At 55.9% G+C, this 23,661-nt stretch overlaps 2 protein-coding genes across 2 annotated transcripts in view; both read right to left on the bottom strand.

The window, feature by feature from the left end:
- Nucleotides 1-12,586, bottom strand: part of emid1 (EMI domain containing 1) — a 26,454-nt gene extending 13,868 nt beyond the window's left edge. Inside the window, 3 exon segments of the mRNA XM_062451956.1 lie at nt 3,365-3,468; nt 4,145-4,258; nt 11,804-12,586. Of these exon segments, the coding sequence (XP_062307940.1) occupies nt 3,365-3,468; nt 4,145-4,258; nt 11,804-11,988 (403 nt within the window). The 5' untranslated portion in view covers nt 11,989-12,586.
- Nucleotides 12,587-15,374: 2,788 nt separating this feature from the next.
- dnah10 (dynein axonemal heavy chain 10) overlaps nt 15,375-23,661 on the bottom strand; it is a 34,962-nt gene continuing 26,675 nt past the window's right edge. Inside the window, exons 66-79 of the mRNA XM_062451052.1 lie at nt 23,372-23,476; nt 23,046-23,200; nt 22,371-22,525; nt 21,963-22,146; nt 21,534-21,734; nt 20,919-21,128; nt 18,623-18,718; nt 18,276-18,447; nt 17,552-17,683; nt 17,229-17,440; nt 16,790-16,957; nt 16,508-16,688; nt 16,273-16,418; nt 15,375-15,667 (exon numbers count right to left, since the gene is read on the bottom strand). Coding sequence (XP_062307036.1) covers nt 15,521-15,667; nt 16,273-16,418; nt 16,508-16,688; nt 16,790-16,957; nt 17,229-17,440; nt 17,552-17,683; nt 18,276-18,447; nt 18,623-18,718; nt 20,919-21,128; nt 21,534-21,734; nt 21,963-22,146; nt 22,371-22,525; nt 23,046-23,200; nt 23,372-23,476 — 2,264 coding nt within the window. The 3' untranslated portion in view covers nt 15,375-15,520. The remainder of the gene's footprint in view (nt 15,668-16,272; nt 16,419-16,507; nt 16,689-16,789; nt 16,958-17,228; nt 17,441-17,551; nt 17,684-18,275; nt 18,448-18,622; nt 18,719-20,918; nt 21,129-21,533; nt 21,735-21,962; nt 22,147-22,370; nt 22,526-23,045; nt 23,201-23,371; nt 23,477-23,661) is intronic.

The raw sequence follows: 23,661 nt of genomic DNA on the forward strand, positions 1-23,661 counted from the left end.
GATAGGAACCCCCCCACCTCTCCCACACACCCACCCAACAGAGCTTCCACAACCAGCCCCCCTGCACCCGGCAGGGGGCCGGTTGTTAAGGAGGTTTGAAGCTTAACAGTTTGTTCCAATGTCTTAACATTTCCTGTGCGGGATACAAGCGATATCCTCAGGTAAGGAAATTGCTTTCTAAACGCAGGATAGTTCTGATGCTACTGCTGTACTGCGAGTTGGGATATCCCTTCTGGAAACAACCATCGAGTGTCTCGGAGAGCCAGGAGCCATTTAGGCCCAGATCAGATCCTGGTTGTTTCCGCCTGGCAGGGCCTTAAAGTGACTCCATCTGCAAATACTTAAGACCGTTTTTTCAGGCTCAATCAGAGATTAAGTCCACTGTGCTCCAGGTCTCTTACAGCGAGAGAAACCTCTCCAAAAGACCTTGTAGAAAACAATCAAGACAGGGTAATTACAGCACTGGTCTGGAATTCTCTGGGAGTGCTGAGATGAGGGTGGGGTGGTGTGGCCTGGGGAGGGTTTGGGGTCATAACGCTACGTTATCTTACACTGACTGTGTGACCGAGTTAGTGTTTTCCTCTTATCAGCCCGAGCGTGATGTCATGTTTTGCTTTCAGACATGGTAGGCAGGGAGCCAATCGACCAGGGGAGGATTCTGATTGGACAAGAGGGTCTCCGAGGTGCCCGGCGGAGTGGCCTAAAACCTTCTCCAACGGTGCGTTCAACCATGCTGGGGCCCCGCCCCTGTCCCCAGGGTTACTGATGACATCACATCCTGGGTTGAGGGTCTAGCCAGTGATGTGTGTTGTAGATGGTGGTGGGGTTGACAGGACCCAGGCCAGCCTGCTGGCAGGGAGACGAGGGTCGACAGGAGATGAGGACACACTGAAAGATCTGTTAAGCCACAGATTCATTCAGTCTAGTGACCAACAACACTGAAGGGGTGGCAGAGTTCACGAACCAGCGTGTGTGAGTGTGGTGTGTGTGAGAGTGTGTCACTATCCAGTGTGTGTGAGCGTGTGACTATCCAGCGTTTGTGTTGTGAATATCCAGATCACTTCCAGTCAGCCTCACCTCCAGCCCTCTCTACCTTTACTGTGAGAGGGGACTGTACTGTGCAGCTCGCCTGCTGTGTGTGTGTGTGTGTGTACGTTGCGCGTGTGTGTGTGTGTGTGAGAGTGTGTGAGCGTGTGTGTGTGTGTGGGGGGGGGTTGCTTGTGTAATGTGGACCAAGTCCTGGAAATCAGACATGGCCAAGGGTGCTTGGGGGCTGGTGAGGGGGGAGGATAGAGAGCAGAGGTAAGGGAGCAGACGTAACTCAGTGGATCACGCAACATTTTTCCACAGTACTGAGAGAGGCAGACAGACAGGGGAGGAGGAGGAGGAGGAGGAGGAGAGGGGGAGCCAGGGAGGGTTATACACCTGAAACTGCCCCAAACTGGAACTGGAAGAAGTCCTTAAAAGACCCAGACCATCACTCTGCCTCTCGGTTCCTGATACGTCCCCCAGACCAGCCGCTCAACTCAGTAACACCAAAACAGGTGCTACAGTGTGTGTGGATCCATTTCTCTCTCTCTCTCTCTCTCTCTCTCTCATCTCTCTCTCTCTCTCTCTCTCTCTCTCTCTCTCTCTCTCTCTCTCTCTCTCTCTCTCTCTCTCTCTCTGTCTCTCTCTCTGTCTCTCTCTCTGTCTCTCTGTGTCTCTCTCATCTCTCTCTCTCTCTCTCTCTCTCTCTCTCTCATCTCTCTCTCTCTCTCTGTCTCTCTGTGTCCCTCTCTCTCTCTCTCTCTCTCTCTCATGCTCTCTCTCTCACATGCTCTCTCTCTCTCCCTTAACACACACACACGTTCGGATATTCAAGCTCACACACGTTCGGATATTCAAGCTCTGGGTTTGACCTCGTACTCAGTGAACCCTTGAGCATGACTTTACCATGGCGACGCCATGGCAACGACTTAAAGAAGAAGCTGCTCTGTGTGTTGGTCCCCTGGTGTCTGTCCAGGGTTCTGCTTCATACAGAACAACTCTTTTAACCGGGGATTCGAACCTGGGACCTGTTGATGAGCAGTCACATTCTCTACAGGCAGGGTGAGTCAGGGCAGGGGTATCTATAAATCAGGACGAGGCAGGGTAGGGTACCAGGTTCGGAGGCAGATCCAAGCGTCTGTCCTGAGAGCAGCTGCCTCACGAGGAGACCTGTCACTTCCTGTCAGGAGACCCGTCACTTCCTGTCAGCGCTGCCCGTGATCTGAGCAGCGTGGAACAGCGCTCTGTAAAGTGGCTAATCCTGACAACCACCTCCCTCCCCCTCCCTCCCTCCCTCCCTCCCTCATATTAGGACCCATTTGTAAGGCGTCTGCTTGTAGGAAAAGGGTAGTAATTTCTCCCAAACGAGGCCCAATGACAGACCAGCTGTGCGGGCCCCAGGGATGCCCCGCCCCCCTCGGGGGCCAGGATGACCACAGACACAAACACTGATCTTTTATCAACACACACACAACCAACCGCACCGTCAAGAGTTACAGCATTTGACACCGAGAAATAACGATTTACGATTCCACTGAAGGCCTGTTGAAACCACCAGCACCTCCTCCCCACCCTGCAGGCCACACAACTGGGCCAGCGAGACCGGGGAAAGCATTACACTGTGTGTCTGTGTGCATGCAGACGTGTGTGTGAGTGTGTGTGTGTGTGTGGATCTGCTAGCTACTGAAAGTGATCAGGGTAGCAAAAGCAGAAGTGAGTGTTAGCTTGAAGCACTTTAAGAGGATGACAACATACTTGCAGCTCGACCATAAATCCTAAACCACACAAAAGGTCCAACCATACTGGTTTATGACTGGTAAACTGGACCCGTAAAAATGTGGATAATATTGAGGAGGTGCTCGGTTGAGCCTGATGATCCTTATGAGAGTTTCAGATCATTTAAGAGAGAGAGAGAAGGAGAGAGAGAGAGAGAGAGAGAGAGAGAGAGAGAGAGAGAGAGAGAGAGAGAGAGAGAGAGAGAGAGGGGGGGGGGAGTGAGGGAGAGAGAGACAGGTAAATGGATGGCTTTCCAAGTGGAAATACCTGTTCTGTCATTGGTCATGTAGCACAGCTGCTAGTACAGAGGAGAGGGGGGGAGAGGGGAGGGGAGGGGAGGGGGGGGAGAGGGAGGGAAAAGGGAGTGAGAGCGGGGATGGAGGGGGGAAGAACGCGGGGAGGGAGGCCAAGTTGGTTGCTGGCTGGTCGTCATGGTGACTCTCACCATGGCCCCCGGGCCAGGCTGCCAAGACCCAGAACAGTACCAGAACCAAGACCAAGAGCAGAGCAGAAACAGGAGAGAGAGAGAGAGGTAGACCAGAGTGGCTCATGTTCTCACCTTCCTCACAAGCCGCACCAGAGAAGCCAGGGCAGCACTTCCACTCCAGAGAGGACACGCTGCGATACACCACCTTGTAGGACGGCCTGACCACGGTCCTGTAGCTGCACACACACACACACACACACAGATGCAAACAAACCCAACGTCACATGATGTGGTGGAAGACAAGTGTGCAGATACTGTTAGTGTTTGTGTGTTTACTGTATGTAGCCCCCCCCTAAATCCCCCCAGACCCCCCTGCCCTCCCAGACCCCCCCTGCCCCCCCTACCCCACCAGACCCCCCTGCCCCCCCCAGACCCCCCCTGCCCCCGAAGACCCCCCTGCCCCCCCTGACCCCCCTGCCCCCGAAGACCCCCCCTGCCCCCCCTGCCCCCCCTGCCCCCCCCAGACCCCCCTGCCCCCCCTGCCCCCCCAGACCCCCCTGCCCCCGAAGACCCCCCTGCCCCCCCTGCCCCCCCTGCCCCCCCAGACCCCCCTGCCCCCGAAGACCCCCCTGCCCCCGAAGACCCCCCTGCCCCCCCAGACCCCCCTGCCCCCCCAGACCCCCCTGCCCCCCCTGCCCCCCCCTGCCCCCCCAGACCCCCCTGCCCCCGAAGACCCCCCTGCCCCCCCAGACCCCCCCTGCCCCCCCTGCCCCCCCTGCCCCCCCAGACCCCCCTGCCCTCCCAGACTCCCCTGCCCCCCCTACCCCACCAGACCCCCCTGCCCCGCCATACCCCCCTGCCCCACCATACCCCCTTGCCCCACCATACCCCCCTGCCCCCCCCATGACCCACCTGCCCCCGGTGCAGCCCTGGGGCCAGCGGCAGGTCTGGTACACACGCTGAAGAACTGTCCCGTTCTGCACCTGACACGTCACTGTCTTAGTCACCGCGTGGGGACACCAGTTCCTGAGAGAGAGAGAGACCGAGAGAGAGGCAAAGAGAGAGAGAGAGAAAGAGAGAAGGAAGATAGTATTGGGGTCAAGAGTGCAGCACCGTCGAAAATACAAAAGAGCAGATTACAGTATTGGCTCTTTCTCCTCCACACCTGCGTGCTTCATCCTAGCGGAGGCCGTGACACACAGCCTCACACACCATCTCCACCTCTCTCACATTTACTCTGTGTCTGTTCGACACACACACACACAGAGACACAGACACACACAGACTGTTTTTAACACACACACGCAAAGTGAAATTAGCCGTGACCCGGTCGTCAGTAATCCCTCTCCTCCTTTGATTCCCACCCCCCGCCCCCCCCCCCCCCGGCTCCTTTTCAAAGTCCTTTATGGTGTTTACACTCCTTCAATCGGCCGTGAGACTTGCAGGAGTGCATTGTGGGCCGTGTTTACATTGCGGTCTCCCCCCCACCTACACACATCCGCTGTCTGAGTCCCTGGAGGGCCCGAGTCCTAGGTGGGGCTAGGGGGGGGGGGGGGAGGAGGAGGAGGAGGAGGAGGCTCTCTCACTGAGATCAGAGGGAGTTAATGGCCTGCCTGCGCTGGAGGGGAGAGAGGGGAGAGGGGGGTCACAGACCCAACACACCCCCCCTCTCCTCCGCCACCATCAGGCCCGCTCTCCTCAGCCACACATACAGAAAACCAGCCTGCCTGAAGAACTTGTCCAGGATGTTCCCCTGATAGACAGGCTGGTTCTGACAGACAGGCTGGTTCAGACAGACAGGCTGGTCAGGAGCAGAGCTGGTGGTCTCCCGTCAGGATCTGTGGACCTGCGTCCTCTAAGAGAAGCCTCCTGATTGGACCATTAGAACGGCGGTGTGGTTTCAATCAGGACGTTGCCGCGATGAAGGAAAAGCTGTGAAGGATGACTAAGCACGTCAGAGCGGAAACCTTAGCCGTGGTCGTGATTACAGTGTTTAACCCTTGTGCTGCCTTCGGGTCACATGACCCAAAGGTTCAGAACGAACCATCGTTGTGTTTACCCAATTTTTACCCAATACAAAAACAAATAAAAATAATTTTATTTTAACCATCGCAATGTGGGGGATCTGAGAGCCCAACGGTTAAAAGAAAATGCTTCACTTTGTTTTTGTATGAGGTAAAGTTGTCGCAATACGACGGTGGGTCACAATGACCTGAAGATAACACAAGGGTTAAATAGGAACCATCGATTAGAACATCAAGACATGACGAGAACAACCTAACCAACTACAGGAGAACCCCGAGGAACGTTCTCATCCGGCTCTGAAGGAGAACATTGAAAGCATGCACGAAACGTGGTTTCATTCTAGAAGGTTCTGTAAGAGTTCGTCTCATCCCTCCAGTCCTCAGGAAACATACTTCCTGTCTGACACATAAGGAGGCTATTAGGACACACGTGTTTAAGGGTGTTTTATTAGCATGGAAGGATATAGATACCCTGGTTAGACTTTCTGGCTGAAACACCACAGAAACACCACAGAAAACTGTGAGTGTGGCCTGTGTCTAGACTGTAGTTACAGCTCTACGGACAGAGCCCACCAGGAAGGTTTGGAGCACATCGGTTTGGAAGGAAGACGAGAATTGATTTGATTATTATTCAATTATTTCCATACCCTCGACCCACGCCCACACCAGGGCTCCCTAGGGCAGGAAACCAGTCAGAAATACCTGGACAGGACCAGTCTTATGAGTTCAAAGAGAGGAGGGGAGACAGGATGGATGTAATACAGCAGGTATGCGAACACAACTTCCTGTTCCCATAGTCATCCACCTGCCGCCACCAGGAAACAGACTCCGGCCCTCGCTCCCCTCCTCCTGTGCTCCCCTCGCTCCCCTCCTCCTGTGCTCCCCTCGCTCCCCTCCTCCTGTGCTCCCCTCGCTCCCCTCCTCCTGTGCTCCCCTCGCTCCCCTCCTCCTGTGCTCCCCTCGCTCCCCTCCTCCTGTGCTCCCCTCGCTCCCCTCCTCCTGTGCTCCCCTCGCTCCCCTCCTCCTGTGCTCCCCTCGCTCCCCTCCTCCTGTGCTCCCCTCGCTCCCCTCCTCCTGTGCTCCCCTCGCTCCCCTCCTCCTGTGCTCCCCTCGCTCCCCTCCTCCTGTGCTCCCCTCGCTCCCCTCCTCCTGTGCTCCCCTCGCTCCCCTCCTCCTGTGCTCCCCTCGCTCCCCTCCTCCTGTGCTCCCCGGGTCAGGACAGGGGAACCCACCGTGGGACTTCCTGTCCTGACTCGATACGACGTTCCAGACCCCTCCCCCCCCGGTGGTCCTGCACGTATGAACCACCAAGCCTCCTTCAGAGGCCAGGGACTCCCCCGAGCCTCACTGCCTTCAGAGGCCAGGGACTCCCCCGAGCCTCGCTGCCTTCAGAGGCCAGGGACTCCCCCGAGCCTCGCTGCCTTCAGAGGCCAGGGACTCCCCCGAGCCTCGCTGCCTTCAGAGGCCAGGGACTCCCCCAAGCCTCGCTGCCTTCAGAGGCCAGGGTCTCCCCCGAGCCTCGCTACCTTCAGAGGCCGGGGGCTGAGGTAGATGGTAGATAAAGAGACAGCCAGATGACCCGTATCCTCTCCTCCAACAGGAGGATCAAACGTGGAGATGCTCCCAGCTTTGATCCCCTGGGGGCCAGGGCCGGGGGCCAGGGCCGGGGGCCAGGGCCGGGGAGGTAACGAGACCAGCTTATCTGAGCAGGGGGAAGGCCACTTAACACCATTAGTCTCCTCAGATCTCGGAGGCTGGAACTCATCTGGAATCACAGCAGTCTGCGCTGACACACACTAGGGGGAGTGTGAGTAGGAGAGCGTGAGAGCGTTTGTGTGTGAGAGCGTTTGTGCGAGAGAGAGAGTGTGTGTGCATTACGCACAGCAACACAACTTGTTGTTTCTCTAGACCTCTCTCTCTCTCGACCACAGAGCGACCCGGCGCTGAGTCCTCTCCGGGGGTCTGTGGTGTGAAACCCCCCGCACCGCTGAACCAGCCTGGCACCCGGCGGGCCCTCGTGGGCGTCAGCTCCCTCTCTAACCCCCGCCCCCCCCCCCCAGAGCCCTGGGCCTGGGACCAAATAAATCCCCACCAGCAGAACCAGTCTCGGGTCCGGCGGGTCTTCAGGGAGGGAAGGCTGACAGCTTCAGTCCATGTGTTCTCCGTCAGCGCTGACGCAACACTGAGACGATAAGATGTTCTACAAAAAGTTTCCAATTTTCTTTTTTGAAAGGCTGAGAAAATATTTTCTACAAACAGTTTTGAAAGGTTGAAAAATATATATTTTTACAAGAACTTTTGAAAAACGTTTCGAGAGGTTGAAAGAAAAAATCTACAAAGGGTTGTGAAAAGAAGCTTCAAGAAATATTTTTCTGTAAAAAAAACCCAGTTTGCATTATTGATAAGTACTTGATAAGGACTATACTCTACTGTACCCTGGTTGACTCTCTCTGTTGTAGGCTTGTCTGTTCTCCTCTCCCTCCCTCCTCCACATTGTGAGAGGAGGGCAAAACTATGAATTTCAGCATGATAAAAATCGAAAGGAATTCCTCTAGATTTCTGACTGTGGGAAAACTCCTTGAGGAAAATAATGGACAAAAGACAGATGTGGCAGAGAGCCAGAGAGGAGAGGAGGAGGGGAGGACAGAGGGCCAGAAAGGAGAGGAGGAGAAGATGAGGTTGGGGGGGTGGTTGGGGGCATCATTCTGCTGTCTGCAGGTTCAGCCAGGTTCAGAGGTCATGCTGGTGGAGAGGAGGGGGCCAGAGGCTCTGCAGAGCCCAGCTCTGGGTCAGCGACCTGGCCAGGAGAACAGACACACACCCTCCAACCCCCAGAGGGCCTGGGAGGGCTGTCACACTTCAGCAAGCCTGTCAGTCACACCCAGGACACCACATACAGCCCTGGGTTTGCTCTTTCGCAGGTCTGGTTCTCGTGTGTGTGAGTGTGTGTGCATATATGCGCATGTGTAAAAGTGTGTATGTGTGTGTGTGTGTTTCCTCGTGTCAGTGTCGTCTCCGAGGTCAGGGGGTAAAGGAGAGCATGCGTCAGACAGGCTAGGTGTTGACGGGCCGGGAACACACACACACACACTCCTCCTCCCCCCTGGGGGGAATGCAGGGGACAGGAAACAGTCGCTGTCCTCACCATGCTCTCTGAGTCCACCCTGGCCAGGCTGCTCTGCACAGGGCGTGAAAGCCTGTGTTTGGACCGTGATTCCAACAGCAGAAACTGTACGTGTCCCAAGACTAATTTGCCTCGGGACTACAAAAGCCCATTTTCTCTTATCTCCACTCCCTGCAGTGTGTGGGGACAAAAGCCACAGAAGAGAGATGTTGAAAGTCCCTGTGACGTCATGACCTCCACTGCACCTCCGGTCCAAACCCACATTCACATTTCTGAGTCTGTCATCTCCACAATGTTTGGCGGCAGGACCGTGCTTGCTGGTGTCTGCTGTCAGGGTGACTTGGCGGTGGTGCAGTGGTTGTGCTCGGGTGGTTGTGCTTGGGCCTGACCCCAGGCCACATAAAGACACGGTGTCAGGGGCCGTTCTAGTTGACAGATCGTCAACATGCCTGTCTCCGTGTAGCGGCCCAGACAGCAGGTGTCCACTGACCCAGTGACCCCTCCCCACGCCAGGACTGGTTCACCACAACGACCCCTCTCCCCCCTACTCCATCTGCCCCACCTCCCCACCCCAGCCCCAACCTCCCCACCCCAGCCCCCACCCCAGCCCACACCAGCAGTGAGCGGAGTAAACTGTAAACTATTTTGCTTTCCCAAAACAAGCCCGGGCGCAGCTGCATGTGTTTGGCAAACATGCCGGCCGAGTTCTTAATCTGAGCGATGTGTCTGAGAGCTGACCGTCAGAGCGAGGCCTCGCCTGACCACCTGGAAACTCCACACACACCACCCTCCCTCCTCCCTCCTCACCCTCCCTCCTCCATCCTCACCCTCCCTCCTCACCCTCCACACACACCACCCTCCCTCCTCCCTCCTCACCCTCCACACACACCACCCTCCCTCCTCCTTCCTCACCCTCCCTCCTCCCCCTCCACCTTCCCTCCTCACCCTCCCCACACACCACCCTCCCCACACACCACCCTCCCTCCTCCCCCTCCACCCTCCCTCCTCACCCTCCCCACACACCACCCTCCCTCCTCCCCCTCCACCCTCCCTCCTCACCCTCCCCACACACCACCCTCCCTCCTCCCCCTCCACCCTCCCTCCTCACCCTCCCCACACACCACCCTCCCTCCTCCCCCTCCTCCCCACACACCACCCTCCTCCCCCTCCACCCTCCCTCCTCACCCTCCCCACACACCACCCTCCCTCCAACAGGAAGCCCGCTCCCCCACACACCTCACTAGCCCCCACCCTCAAGAACACAAACAACCACAAACGAGAGAGAGGCTTGTCCAGGCCAGGGTTGGGTAATCGGGAGAGTTCCCGGTGGGCCGCTTCCCTTTTGGGCCGGTCGAGGATTTTGTTGTTGTTGATATTTGTCACGTTAGTCTATCTTCTCTTAAAGTAGGCTACACACGTTCCGCATTCTGACACCTCAGCCTCAGCATGGGTTGTACCATGTGAGGGAGTTCTCCCATCCCAAATAGAGTTGGTTGGGTCCATAGCCCGTCTTTTCCAAAACGTTTTCTCAGATAGGCTACCGATAGCTGGGACGGGCGGCCCGACCGTAACGATACGCGTCAGGGAGGATGGATGGGAGCAGGGCCGGAGTGATGGCATCACTAGACAAGGTTTTACCAATTGAAAAAAGGCTATGTTTATTTTACATAAAGCTCAAAAAACTATTTTGCGCTCAAATAATGGCCAAAAATGTTCTCTCTTGCATCACATCAAACCCATACGTCCTAGGGCTAAGCCCCGAATGGGCTAAGCCTCAAATGTTTACAACGTCTGACTCCGTGCCTGATTAACACTCGGATCGTTAAGCAGTCTCAAAAATGGTATCAATATTTAAAAAAACGATCCCTTTCTGTAATCATGATCCCCCCCAGAAGGGTTCACTGCACCCCCAGTCAAAGCAGGCTGCATCCGGCCCTGTTTGGTATACAAAAAAAGTGGTCCGGTCTTGGCCCTGAAACTCCCGGGCTGAATAGTGTCCCCACACAGCTACACTCACACACACACAGTTACACAAACACACACACAGCTACACACAAACAGTGATCCGTAAGTGATGAGAGAGGTGTGTCCCAGGATGCTTTGTGTCGGGGATGTACCTGGAGGGTGCTGACTGGGATGTGGAGCAGGGCTGTCTGGTGAGGAGCAAGCCCAAAGTCCTGCTGGTGCCGCTGCCCATCCTCAAGGTCATCCCCATAGAGGCCCACCGCCTCAAGCTGCAGGTAAGAGGCACCCTCATCCCCTCATCCCCTGACACCCTCATCCCCTCATCCTCTGACACCCTCATCCCCTCATCCTCTGACACCCTCATCCCCTCATCCCCTGACACCCTCATCCCCTCATCCTCTGACACCCTCATCCCCTGACACCCTCATCCTCTGACACCCTCATCCCCTCATCCTCTGACACCCTCATCCTCTCACACCCCCACACAAACCCCCTTCGTTTGACTAAACTGTGGCTGTTTTCCCAGATGTTTGTACGAGCTGATGTCATCCACACACCTCCTCTAGCACTGGAGGGTTGATGATGAGGGAGATGAGGGGCGGGGGGGTGGAGGGGCGGAGGGGTGGAGGGGAGGAGGGGCGGAGGGGCGGAGGGGTGGAGGGGTGTTTGGGTGTTTGTGTTTAGTCTGAGAGCTGAGCTTCTAGAGCGCTCCTCACCCTCCTCTGACTCACACGGCCCACGATAACTCGCCTCCTTTCCCCCGTCGTTAATTCACACCGTCTGTCTGTATGACAGGAGCCCTGTCTCTTCCTGTCTGTCTGTCTGTCTGTCTGTCTGTGTCTGTCTGTCTGTGTCTGTATGTGCCTGTCTGTGTCTGTCTGTGCCTGTCTGTGGCTGTCGGACAGCTGAGAGGAGACAGGTACAGGAAAGCAGAGTGTCTGTGGTACAGCAGGGCTCACACGCTCACACACGCTCACACACACACACACGCTCACACACACACACACGCTCACACACACACACACACACACACACGCTCACACACACACACAGACTGTGGGCAAGCGAGGACAACAGTGAGGATGGGAGAGAGGGGTCAGCACAGTGTGCTTTAGGGTAGGAGAGGAAACCAAACATCAGGAAGACAATGGGGCTCGTTAGAGGAACAGGAATGCGAGATGCCCGCGTGCCTTTTATTGGTTGTATTAAACTGTGTAGGTCTATAGAGAGAGGAGCTTTGAGGCGCAAAGATCGACGGGAAATATGTATAGGCATTTATAACAATACGTTTATTGTTGTATAAGTAACGTTGTGTCAAACATAGAAATATATGACGAGTATGCCTACGTTATTCTGGCATTAGAATATAGATTTATGGCAAAGCGATATCGCATAACTTTCTGCTCAATATTTTGTGTCAGCTTAAATGATATGTTGTACACTGTAGCCTAGCCGTACCTTTTTTGATAGACTGAGGTTTGAGAAGCCGACGGGTCTCTGTTCAGCTGGGTCCCGGTAGAGTATTTGTAAAGCCCCGTTCTCCAGGTCCCGTGAGCTGCGGAGGTCAGCCCCAGCAGCAGCACAATCCAACGGAAACTTTTCCGGTAAAGCGCAGACACGCACTCCCGGTGACACGTTCCCATTTCCGTGGCTTCAAATATACTGCCTGAAAAGTTTCTAAATGCCTTTCCCTGCGGGAAAACAGCCGGCCAGCGAGTCCAGAAGAGGGGGAATAATAAATGTGTCAGTGCTGGAGGTTCAATGAGAAGCCGCGCATCTCTTCACCAAGAAAATCTAAACATACACATCAAAATAACACTTTCACCACTTCCACAGATTGGTTAAAAATGAAAGAAAGAAAAAAAATCCGCGTTCTTGAAATCTCACAAAGACGAAAGATGAAGACTGAAACATTCACCGAGTTCTGTCGCGTGCCCAAACGGGCAGTGTTCCGACCGGAGAAAAGCCGAAGAAAGGATACACTGCGACTGGTCCGCTCTCCTTTATCAGTCCTGCCTTCCTCCGACTTGGCGCATTTCAAGCCGAGCCTTACACAATGGGCAAGAAACTAGTTTTATAGTCTCCTTGAGTCTTTTAAAAGAACAGCCCGCAGAGTATTTTTCCCTGCCCATTCCCCGCAGCAACCTTTCACTCAGCACATGGCACGCTTACAACACACTGACTCTCAATGCATCTGACGTCTTTTCTCCCCCGGCATAAACTGATGATGTAGAAGTGTCGAAATGTTTGGATAGCCGGCAAAAAAAACAATTTTGAAGTAAAACTATAATGCCTATATCTCTTAATTAAAACAACATGTATTCGGTATCAGAATTAAATGAGGTGCTTGTACATGACTGGATCAAATATGCTTCGCGAGTGACCACAACTTTCTAGAATGACTGACGCGTGCTTTTACTATTGATTAGTCTTCCTGAACTCCGTGTGTTTGTCCAGACTTGAGCAGTGCAGTTGCCCCCTGGACAACATCCCTGGCAGAGGCCCCAGCTTGGCCCGAGGCCAGGCTGACACAGCAGTGATAACCTTCTCACTGGATGAAAGTAGGACTGGGGGTTGTTTATTTTCTGGACAAACATCCAGGACCCGCAGGGCTGTGGTCTGGCACCAGACTGAGCTCCTGGTGGGTCAGGCCGGAGGCTTAGCACGCCCAGAGGCTGGCATGGCAGGGCACACAGGTGGGCATGGAGCCCTGGACCACCCTGCACCCCCAGGAGGCTAAATCTCAGCCCACCTGCTCTCAATCACACTACCAACGGACACTGTGGCAGAGAGCGGGGAGGGGGGGGGGGGAGGGCGAAGTGATGTGGTGGTATTATTTGGTTTGGGGGGCACCCTTGGTATTTTACGAGGTGGTGTGTGCGAGGCGGTGTGTGCGAGGCAGAGTGTGTGCGAGGCGGTGTGTGCGAGGCAGTGTGTGTGCGAGGCAGTGTGTGTGCGAGGCGGTGTGTGCGAGGCAGTGTGTGTGCGAGGCGGTGTGTGCGAGGCAGTGTGTGTGCGAGGCGGTGTGTGCGAGGCAGTGTGTGTGTGAGGCAGAGTGTGTGCGAGGCGGTGTGTGCGAGGCAGTGTGTGTGTGAGACAGAGTGTGTGCGAGGCAGAGTGTGTGCGAGGCGGTGTGTGCGAGGCAGTGGTGGCAGGCAGGAGCTGCAGGAGGTTTAGGGTTCATCGTAATCCCCCCAGTCCTGCACAGCTGAAAATAATCTGGGCCAGGGAGGAAGGTGGGGGGCGGTCGCATTGAGACACGGTTTTTATAATTCCTACCCCCCCTTTCTCCTTTCTTGTCCTGTTACCTCCCTCCCTCCCTCTCTCCCTCCCCTCCTCTCCCTCCCCTCTCTCCCTCCCCTCCTCTCCCTCCCCTCCCTCCCTCCCTCTCTCCCTCCCCTCCTCTCCCTCCCCTCCCTCCCTCCCTCCCTCCCCTCCCTCCCTCTCTCCCTCTCTCCCTCCCTCTCTCCCTCTTCACGGTGCAACCAAACATAAAGAGTTCCTTTACCTATTGTCTCGTGTCTCTGCCTCACTGAGGTTCCTTTGACTAATTTGATGTGTGCGCTGATTAAAAAAGTAAACCTTCCTTTCTCCTCTGTTCAGCAGTGGTCCCAACACAGACCTTTTACAGCCCCCCCTCCCTCCCCAAATCTCTGGGGATGCTCATAAAGATGTGGCCTGCCCTCCTCCTCCTCCTCTTCACCATGCCTTCTGCTTTATGACAGGGAGCCGGTGAAAGGCAGAACTGCCCTCTCCCTCTCCCTGGCCTGTCCTGCCACAACCACAGCCCCAGTGGGTCTCGGGGACTGACTGGGCTCTGGGTCCAGGGCTCTGGGTCCAGGGCTCTGGGTCCTGGGTCCAGGGCTCTGGGTCCAGGGCTCTGGGTCCTGGGCTCTGGGTCCAGGGCTCTGGGTCCAGGGCTCTGGGTCCAGGGCTCTGGGTCCGGGGCTCTGGGTGGCGACGCATGGCCAGCTCCCTCCCCGAGGCTGCGGTGCGGTCTGGAGCGTGTGGGGGGCGTCACGGTCACGCCCTCCGCCCCGGCCGCCTCACCTCAGCGTGGCAAGAAGCAGCCAGCCCTCCGCACCCCACCCCACCCCAGCACAACCCTCCGCACCACAGCACACCGCACCACAGCAGGGCTCTAAGCACCAGCTGGTTGTTTTTTCTCCCTCCACAGCTCTCAACCTGACAACAAAGGCAAAGCTGATAGGGCTCTTCCAGTCTACAGCAACAACAAAAAGTTGTAAAAAAAAAGAAAAACAATCCCAGGCAATGAGGGCGACATTTCACAATGCCCCTTAGTCAATGTTTGACTCTGAGACGTTTTTCCATGAGCAGGACTCCCTGTATGCAACAGCTATAATCCACTCTTAGCCTCCATAGGCAGGAAATATATCTCAAGCTCTTTAAAAATGGACTGAATTCCTCCTTTCAGACGTTCAGATTAAGGATAAGAAAAAAAACTCCACATGAAATATGTTGGAATTCAAGTTAAACCACATGCAGCACGTACACATCCCGACCTGGGTAGGTTACAAAATCGACTTAAATCTAAATTTTATCTGTCAGGACATTTTTTCTAAATGCCTGCGCATAGATTGACTGCCTCCCCCTACACAACGCACAGTCACGCGAAGAGGAGGAGGAGGATTGAAATATAACCTGGACAAATAATGTCACCATTTTAATTAAAAATAACACAAAGCAGGCTGTCTTCTCCGGCTAGATTGATCGGGCCCTTCGTCCTGTCTGGGAAGGCCGAGCGAGGATTCTGGGCGTTACGACTGTCAGAAGGAATCAAGCAGACGTAAGACTAATAAAGAGATCTGTCTTCAGAGATTACAAATAGCAGGGTTGGGGGTTGGAGAGGGCTGGAGATCCACTAGCCCCTGTGCAGAGTGGAGAGGGACCCCCAGGGGCCCTGCCCCGAGCCCCCTGGCCAGGGCTGCTAACCTGCTGTCTCGTGTGAGAGTGCCTGAACACCAGAACAGTACGACAGAGAAGATCACAACTTGTCAAAACAGTGTATTTGTAGTGAAAATGATACACAGCCTTGCAAATCAACAACTGTTTCTTAAAAGCCACATTTTCTAAATTGACTTTTCACTTCAGGAAGCAGGGCCGCAGTGGCAGTCCTGCGGCGGCAGCTGGGTCTGGAAGCAGGCAGCGCCCCCTTCAGTCTGAGTTGAGGCTGAGACAGACTCCCTGGAGCACCCAGTGGGAGATGTGCTTGGTGGTGAACAGGTCGGCCTCGCACACCAGGCCCACGCCCATGGCGTTCCTTCTCATGGACGTGGTGTACACCGGGGTCTTCAGGGTGTTCTGAGACAGACGGACAAACACACAGCTCATGCTTGCGTGTAAACAGGGATACACAAATACATGTTGATTTGATTTGAGCTCAAACACTGTCCACACGGGCCTGCTGAAACCAGGGGGTTGGTGTGAGGGGATGAGAGGATGAGGGTGTGGGGGTGTGGGGGGATGAGGGTGTGAGGGGAGGGGAGGATGAGTGTGTGAGAGGATGAGGGTGTGAGAGGATGAGGGTGTGAGGGGATGAGGGGATGAGGGTGTCAGAGGGTGTCAGGGGATGAGGGTGTCAGGGGATGAGGGGATGAGGATGTCAGGGGATGAGGGTGTCAGGGGATGAGGGGATGAGGGTGTCAGAGGATGAGGGGATGAGGATGTCAGGGGATGAGGGTGTCAGGGGATGAGGGGATGAGGGTGTCAGAGGATGAGGGGATGAGGGTGTCAGAGGATGAGGGGATGAGGGTGTCAGGGGATGAGGGGATGAGGGTGTCAGAGGATGAGGGGATGAGGGTGTCAGGGGATGAGGGGATGAGGGTGTCAGAGGATGAGGGGATGAGGGTGTCAGAGGATGAGGGGATGAGGGTGTCAGGGGATGAGGGGATGAGGGTGCCTCTTACCTGCAGCTTGAGGCGGTGGGCCTCTATGGGGATGACCTTGAGGATGGGCAGCGGCACCAGCAGGACTTTGGGCTTGCTCCTCACCAAACAGCCCTGCTCCACATCCCAGTCAGCACCCTCCAGGTACATCCCCGACACAAAGCATCCTGGGACACACCTCTCTCATCACTTACGGATCACTGTTTGTGTGTAGCTGTGTGTGTGTTTGTGTAACTGTGTGTGTGTGAGGCCTCACCCTGGCCGGGCCTCTCGTTGACCTCCTGCTCGGTGCAGTGCTGGGTGACCTGGGTGTAGAGGGTGGAGCGATCCAGAGGCCAGGCGTTCCTCCTGCAGGTGGCCTGCACCAGCGCTGTCAGGTAGGATTCTGGGATCTGGAGTCCTGACAGCCACATGACCTTTGGCTCGCCTTCCTCCACCTGGGACACATCTCACACACACACACACACACTGTCAGAACGTGTATGTTTAGGCGTGTGTGTGTCAGAGTGTGTGTGTGTGTGAGAGATGGCGGCCCCACCCAGGCGCTGTACTGCTCGTGGCGTCTCCGGAAGTGGATCATCCAGTTCCCCAGGGACTTGAGCGTGTCGGGAGCCAGCTTCCTCCAGATAGAGGGCAGCAGGCCGTTGAAGAGCGCCCGCGCCACCTCGTCCAGCTCGCTGCTCATGCCCACCTCGCCCGCCAGTGCCTGCCCCACACCCCGCCCAACAACACCACACCCAGGGCGGAGCCAGGGCGTTCATTACTAAACTGTTACTTCTATTTATTTTTATTTGTTATGATTGACTTTCCTTCATTACCTATCAACCGGTTATGTATCCCTACAGATCTGAGTGGGTGGATGTATGGAGGGGTGGTGTGGGGGTGTGTGTGTATGGAGGGGTGGTGTGGGGGTGTGTGTGTATGGAGGGGTGGTGTGGGGGTGTGTGTGACCCAGCGTGTGTGGGGGGTCTCCTCACCCTCTGCAGCTCTGCCAGGGAGCGGCCCATGCGCAGCACCAGCCTGTTCCAGCGCTCCAGCTCCTGCAGCAGCACCACCGAGGTGGGCGACACCTCCAGGCCCAGGCGCTTGCGGATCACGTCCAGGTCGAAGGGCGCGGGCAGCTTGCTCTGGATGTCCCGGGCCACCTGGCTGATGTACTCGTCACGGCTGATGCCTCCGCCGGACTCCCCTGGAGGGGGGGAGAGGGGCTTAGGCTGTGTGTGTGTGTGTATATGAGTGTGTGTGTGTGTGTGTGTATATATATATGTGTGTGTATGTGAGGCAGGGAGCAGGGCTGTACCAGTCTGAGGCTGCAGGTCTATCAGGTGGGTCCACATGTCGCGGGCGGCCTGTGTGTAGTATCCTATCTCAGCGTTGGGGTGCAGACCGAACACCTCCGGGGTGTTGGCCAGGGGCAGGGCCTCGATCTCCCCTGGAGGACAGAGGACACTGCATGGACCAGGCATGGACCAGGCATGGACCAGGCATGGACCAGGCATGGACCAGGCATGGACCAGGCATGGACCTGGCATGGACCTGGCATGGACCTGGCATGGACCAGGCATGGACCAGGCATGGACCAGGCATGGACCAGGCATGGACCAGGCATGGACCAGGCATCGACACTGCATGAACCAGGCATGGACCAAGCATGGAACAGGCATGGACCAGACATGAACCAGGCATGGACCAGGCATGGACCAGGCATGGACCAGGCATGGACCAGGCATGGACCAGGCATGGACCAGGCTCTCCTGGGGGGTCCACCTGTCTGATGACTGTCTCTTTTACCATCAACCTGCCCCCAGAGCTTTATGACGTTCTAACGATTGGTGTTGCTCAGTGGGTAGAGCATCTGACTGCAGATCAAGCGGTTGCAGGTTCAAATTCCCCCTGTATGTCGCTTTGCATTGAGGCGTTTGCTACATAAATACTTTACTATACATAACAATGGAAAAAGGAGTTATGCAACTGTATATGGTGTTATGTAGCATGTTCATCTCTCCGTATGGGAGCCCACTCACCAACGTAGATCTCTTTGGGGCCGTCTGCAGGGATCTTGTAGTCCACTTCCTGGTTGTGAAAGAAGTGGAAGGGCTGGAAGGTGTCGAAGATGAAGTCTCCCAGATACTCGTCCATGTAGACGCTCAGGATCCTGCGGTCGTAGCTGTCTATGGCGCGGCCCCCGTACATCACCTGAGAGCAGGTACAGCCCCCTGGGTTAGCCTGCCTCCTCACCTGAGGGCACTGTGCACTGTGCTGATCATCTGTTTCAGACTGTACTTTCTATCAGCACCATTTGGAAATAGCTTTGGACGAAAGAATCAGATAAATGAGGTTAAAAATGGGTTGAAAAGGTGTAGGAGCCCACCTCTCCTATCAGGTACTTGAGGCTGCCCCAGGGGATCCGGGCGTCGCCCTGGCTGTGGGCCTTGGACAGGTAGGTGTCCAGAATCTCCATGCACACCTGAGGAACACACACACACACCTGAGGAACACACACACACACCTGAGGAACACACACACACACCTGAGGAACACACACACACACCTGAGGAACACACACACACCTGAGGAACACACACACACCTGAGGAACACACACACACACCTGAGGAGACACACACACACCTGAGGAACACACACACACACCTGAGGAACACACACACACACCTGAGGAACACACACACACACCTGAGGAACACACACACACACACCTGAGGAACACACACACACACCTGAGGAACACACACACACACCTGAGGAACACACACACACACCTGAGGAACACACACACACACCTGAGGAACACACACACACCTGAGGAACACACACACACACCTGAGGAACACACACACCTGAGGAACACACACACACACTTGAGGAACACACACACACACCTGAGGAACACACGCACACACCTGAGGAACACACGCACACACCTGAGGAACACACGCACACACCTGAAGAACACACACACACACACACACCTGAGGAACACACACACACCTGAGGAACACACACACACACCTGAGGAACACACACACCTGAGGAACACACACACACACCTGAGGAACACACACACACACCTGAGGAGACACGCTCACACACCTGAGGAACACACACACACACCTGAGGAACACACACACACACCTGAGGAACACACACACACACCTGAGGAGACACGCTCACACACCTGAGGAACACACACACACACCTGAGGAACACACACACACACCTGAGGAACACACACACACACCTGAGGAGACACGCTCACACACCTGAGGAACACACACACACACCTGAGGAGACACGCTCACACACCTGAGGAACACACACACACACCTGAGGAACACACACACACACCTGAGGAACACACACACACACCTGAGGAACACACACACACACACCTGAGGAACACACACACACACCTGAGGAACACACACACACACCTGAGGAACACACACACACACCTGAGGAACACACACACACACACCTGAGGAACACACACACACACCTGAGGAACACACACACACCTGAGGAACACACACACACACCTGAGGAACACACACACACACCTGAGGAACACACACACACACCTGAGGAACACACACACACACCTGAGGAACACACACACACACCTGAGGAACACACACACACCTGAGGAACACACACACACCTGAGGAACACACACACACACCTGAGGAGACACACACACACCTGAGGAACACACACACACACCTGAGGAACACACACACACACCTGAGGAACACACACACACACACCTGAGGAACACACACACACACCTGAGGAACACACACACACACCTGAGGAACACACACACACACCTGAGGAACACACACACACACCTGAGGAACACACACACACACCTGAGGAACACACACACACCTGAGGAACACACACACACACCTGAGGAACACACACACACACCTGAGGAACACACACACACACTTGAGGAACACACACACACACCTGAGGAACACACGCACACACCTGAGGAACACACGCACACACCTGAGGAACACACGCACACACCTGAAGAACACACACACACACACCTGAGGAACACACACACACACACCTGAGGAACACACACACACACCTGAGGAACACACACACCTGAGGAACACACACACACACCTGAGGAACACACACACACACCTGAGGAGACACGCTCACACACCTGAGGAACACACACACACACCTGAGGAACACACACACACACCTGAGGAACACACACACACACCTGAGGAGACACGCTCACACACCTGAGGAACACACACACACACCTGAGGAACACACACACACACCTGAGGAACACACACACACACCTGAGGAGACACGCTCACACACCTGAGGAACACACACACACACCTGAGGAGACACGCTCACACACCTGAGGAACACACACACACACCTGAGGAACACACACACACACCTGAGGAACACACACACACACCTGAGGAGACACGCTCACGCCATACACACTTCCAGAGTCCACTGTCACAGTTTGAGAATGTGTATAATACAGCGAAATATTAGAAATGTTTTTACGAATATGTGAATTCTGTACAGAATCTCATAATTTCATCTATACGTCTTTCGACGGGCGTTTTGTGGGTGAACTCCTGGTCCTCTGTCTCTTACCAGGAAGTCGGACTCGTTGAAGTCGTAGGGCACGTTCCAGCCGATCTTGCCGTACTTGCGCCTCTCCTGCACCACAGCGTGGAAGAAGGCCAGCACGTACACCAGGCTGCGGAAGGCCGGGTGGGGGCACGTCATCAGGCTCTCATGGGGGATCTTGAAGAAAGTGGCCCGCATGTTCAGCTTCAGGCCGTTAGGAGGCTCTGTCACCACCTCATCACCCAGAGGGGGGGGGGGAGGGGGGGAGGGGAGGGGGGGAGGGGGGGAGGGAGGGAGGAAGGGAGGGAGGGGGAGGGGGGGGGGGGGAGGGAGGGAGGGGAGGGAGGGAGGGGGAGGGGGGGGGAGGGAGGGAGGGAGGGAGGGAGGGGGAGGGAGGGAGGGGGGGGAGGGAGGGAGGGGGAGGGGGGGGGGAGGGAGGGAGGGAGGGGGAGGGAGGTAGAGAGAGAGAGAGAAAAAATAATACAAAATTAACATCAAAAATGGCCAAAGCAGCAATTGTTAACTATTGATGAGGTATACTTTGATTCACTAGGGCTTCAATACAAATCATTTAGGTGCTGGGACACCTCGGCAGGTATTCAGCCTGTGTGTGTGTGTGTGATCTCAGCTCGCTCCCACCTTGAGGGACTTCTGCAGGATTCCGATGGGGAAGTCTCCGATGGGGTCTGTGGTGAGCCACAGGCGGAAGTCTGGGTGAGGCTTGGTCACCCTCTCCAGGGACTTCTCCAGGTCCTTCAGCCACCTGACCATCAGGTGACAGTTCTGCAGCATCAGCCACTGGCCCCGCGACACCGCCGTGTCCAGCAGCTGCAGCGCCACCTACAGGACGGGAGGAGAGCAGGCACTCAACATCACTCTCCTGGAACTGCAGCACCACCTACAGGACAGGAGGAACATCACTCTCCTGGAACTGGAGCTGCCCTCAGAGGCAAGAGCCCCACTTTGAAGATGCATGTATTTTTCACATAATAAAAAAAACATAATATATTTTTATATTATTTTGTGGTTTGAGGGGCATTTTGTGGCTGAAAGGCACAAATGTGCTACCTTCTCCTGGCCTTGCCCCATGGCCAGGAACTTGAGGCGGTTGCCCCCGAAGCCGGACCTCTCGGCCAGCTTCATGAGGTCGCTGGCCGGGTCGGAGCCGGGGCTGAGGATGAACACGATGGGGGAGGTGGGGGTGCTCTGCTCGTAGATGGCCTCGAAGCTGATCACTGGAGGCTGCACATACCTGAGGGGGAGGGGAGAGGAGGAGAGGAGAGGAGAGGGGAGGAGGAGGGGGGAGAGGAGAGGAGGAGGGGGGAGAGGAGGAGGAGGAGGGGGGAGAGGAGAGGAGGGGAGGAGGAGAGGAGGGGAGGAGGAGAGGAGGAGAGGATGGTTATCAACAGGGATAGATAAACACACACATCACAGTAGTATGTAGAGTCCCAGCGTGGCTGTCTCCTGGCGTCCTACTTCTCTCCCATGGTGGAGGCAACGTAGTCACTGACGGAGCGGTACACCCGGTCCAGGCGGAAGCAGCGCAGCAGCAGAAGCTTCTGGAAGACCGTCAGGTTGTCTTTGTACCTGCAGGGAAACGGAGCCTGTTCTGGGCTGTCCAGGTCGTACCACTGCAGCCAGGAGAGGAGGGGGGGAGGAGGAGAGGGGAGGGAGGAGAGGAGGGGGGAGGAGGAGAGGAGGGGGGGAGGAGAGGAGGGGGAGGAGGAGAGGAGGGGGGGGAGGAGGGGGGGGAGAGGAGGGGGAGGAGGAGAGGAGGGGGGAGGAGGAGAGGGGAGGAGGAGAGGAGGGGGGAGGAGGAGAGGAGGGGGGGAGGAGGAGAGGAGGGGGGGGAGGAGAGGAGGGGGGAGGAGAGGAGGGGGGAGGAGGAGAGGAGGGGGGAGGAGGAGAGGAGGGGGGGAGGAGGAGAGGAGGGGGGGAGGAGAGGAGGGGGGAGGAGAGGAGGGGGGAGGAGGAGAGGAGGGGGGGAGGAGAGGAGGGGGGGTAGGAGAGGAGGGGGGAGGAGAGGAGGGGGGAGGAGGAGAGGAGGAGGAGAGGAGGGGGGGGGGGAATAGAGGAGGGGGGGAAAGGGGGAGGAGCGTTAAACCCTCATGACCTTCCCCCTCCTCAGGAGACCAGCAGGGGGTCACTCACGTTCTTCCACTCAGAGGGGTTCTTGTCCACGTCGTCCGGCAGAGAGCCAAACTGCTCTGGGAAGAGCTCTGCCAGTCTGACCACGTCCTCCCAGCCCTGGTCAGCCAGCCAGGAGCACGGCTTCCTGCTCTTACTCTTCTCCAGGGACAGGTTTCCTGAGGGGGGGAGACAGACATGGAGAGTTATTTTATGCCAATAAATAATTTTCTGAACATGAGAAAGAGAAGAAGAGATAGAGAGACAATGATAGAAAGACAGAGATGGCAGGGAGAACGAGAGGGAAAGAGACACTGTCAGAGAGACAGAGAGAGAGAGAACTGTGTCACCTTTGAGGAAGAACTCCAGCTCAGCCTGTGGCGCCCTGCCTTCAGGCTGTTCGATCTTGATGGTCAGGTTGAAGGAGAACAGCAGCTTGTGTCGTTCAAACAGGCCTGAGGATCACCCCGTCAACACGTCAGCCAAGAGCATGTCACCATCACGGAACACTCATGTGTTCATTTTGCACACGCTTTCATCCAAAGCGACGTACAGGCGGATTTGAACCTCTTGATCTGAGTTCAAATGCTCTACCCACTGAGCTAGACACACTCGCCTGGCAAAAACACTCTCCCGAAAG

The sequence above is a fragment of the Osmerus eperlanus genome, chromosome 25 (genome assembly GCF_963692335.1).
Source record: "Osmerus eperlanus chromosome 25, fOsmEpe2.1, whole genome shotgun sequence".
NCBI classification, from domain to species: domain Eukaryota; kingdom Metazoa; phylum Chordata; class Actinopteri; order Osmeriformes; family Osmeridae; genus Osmerus; species Osmerus eperlanus.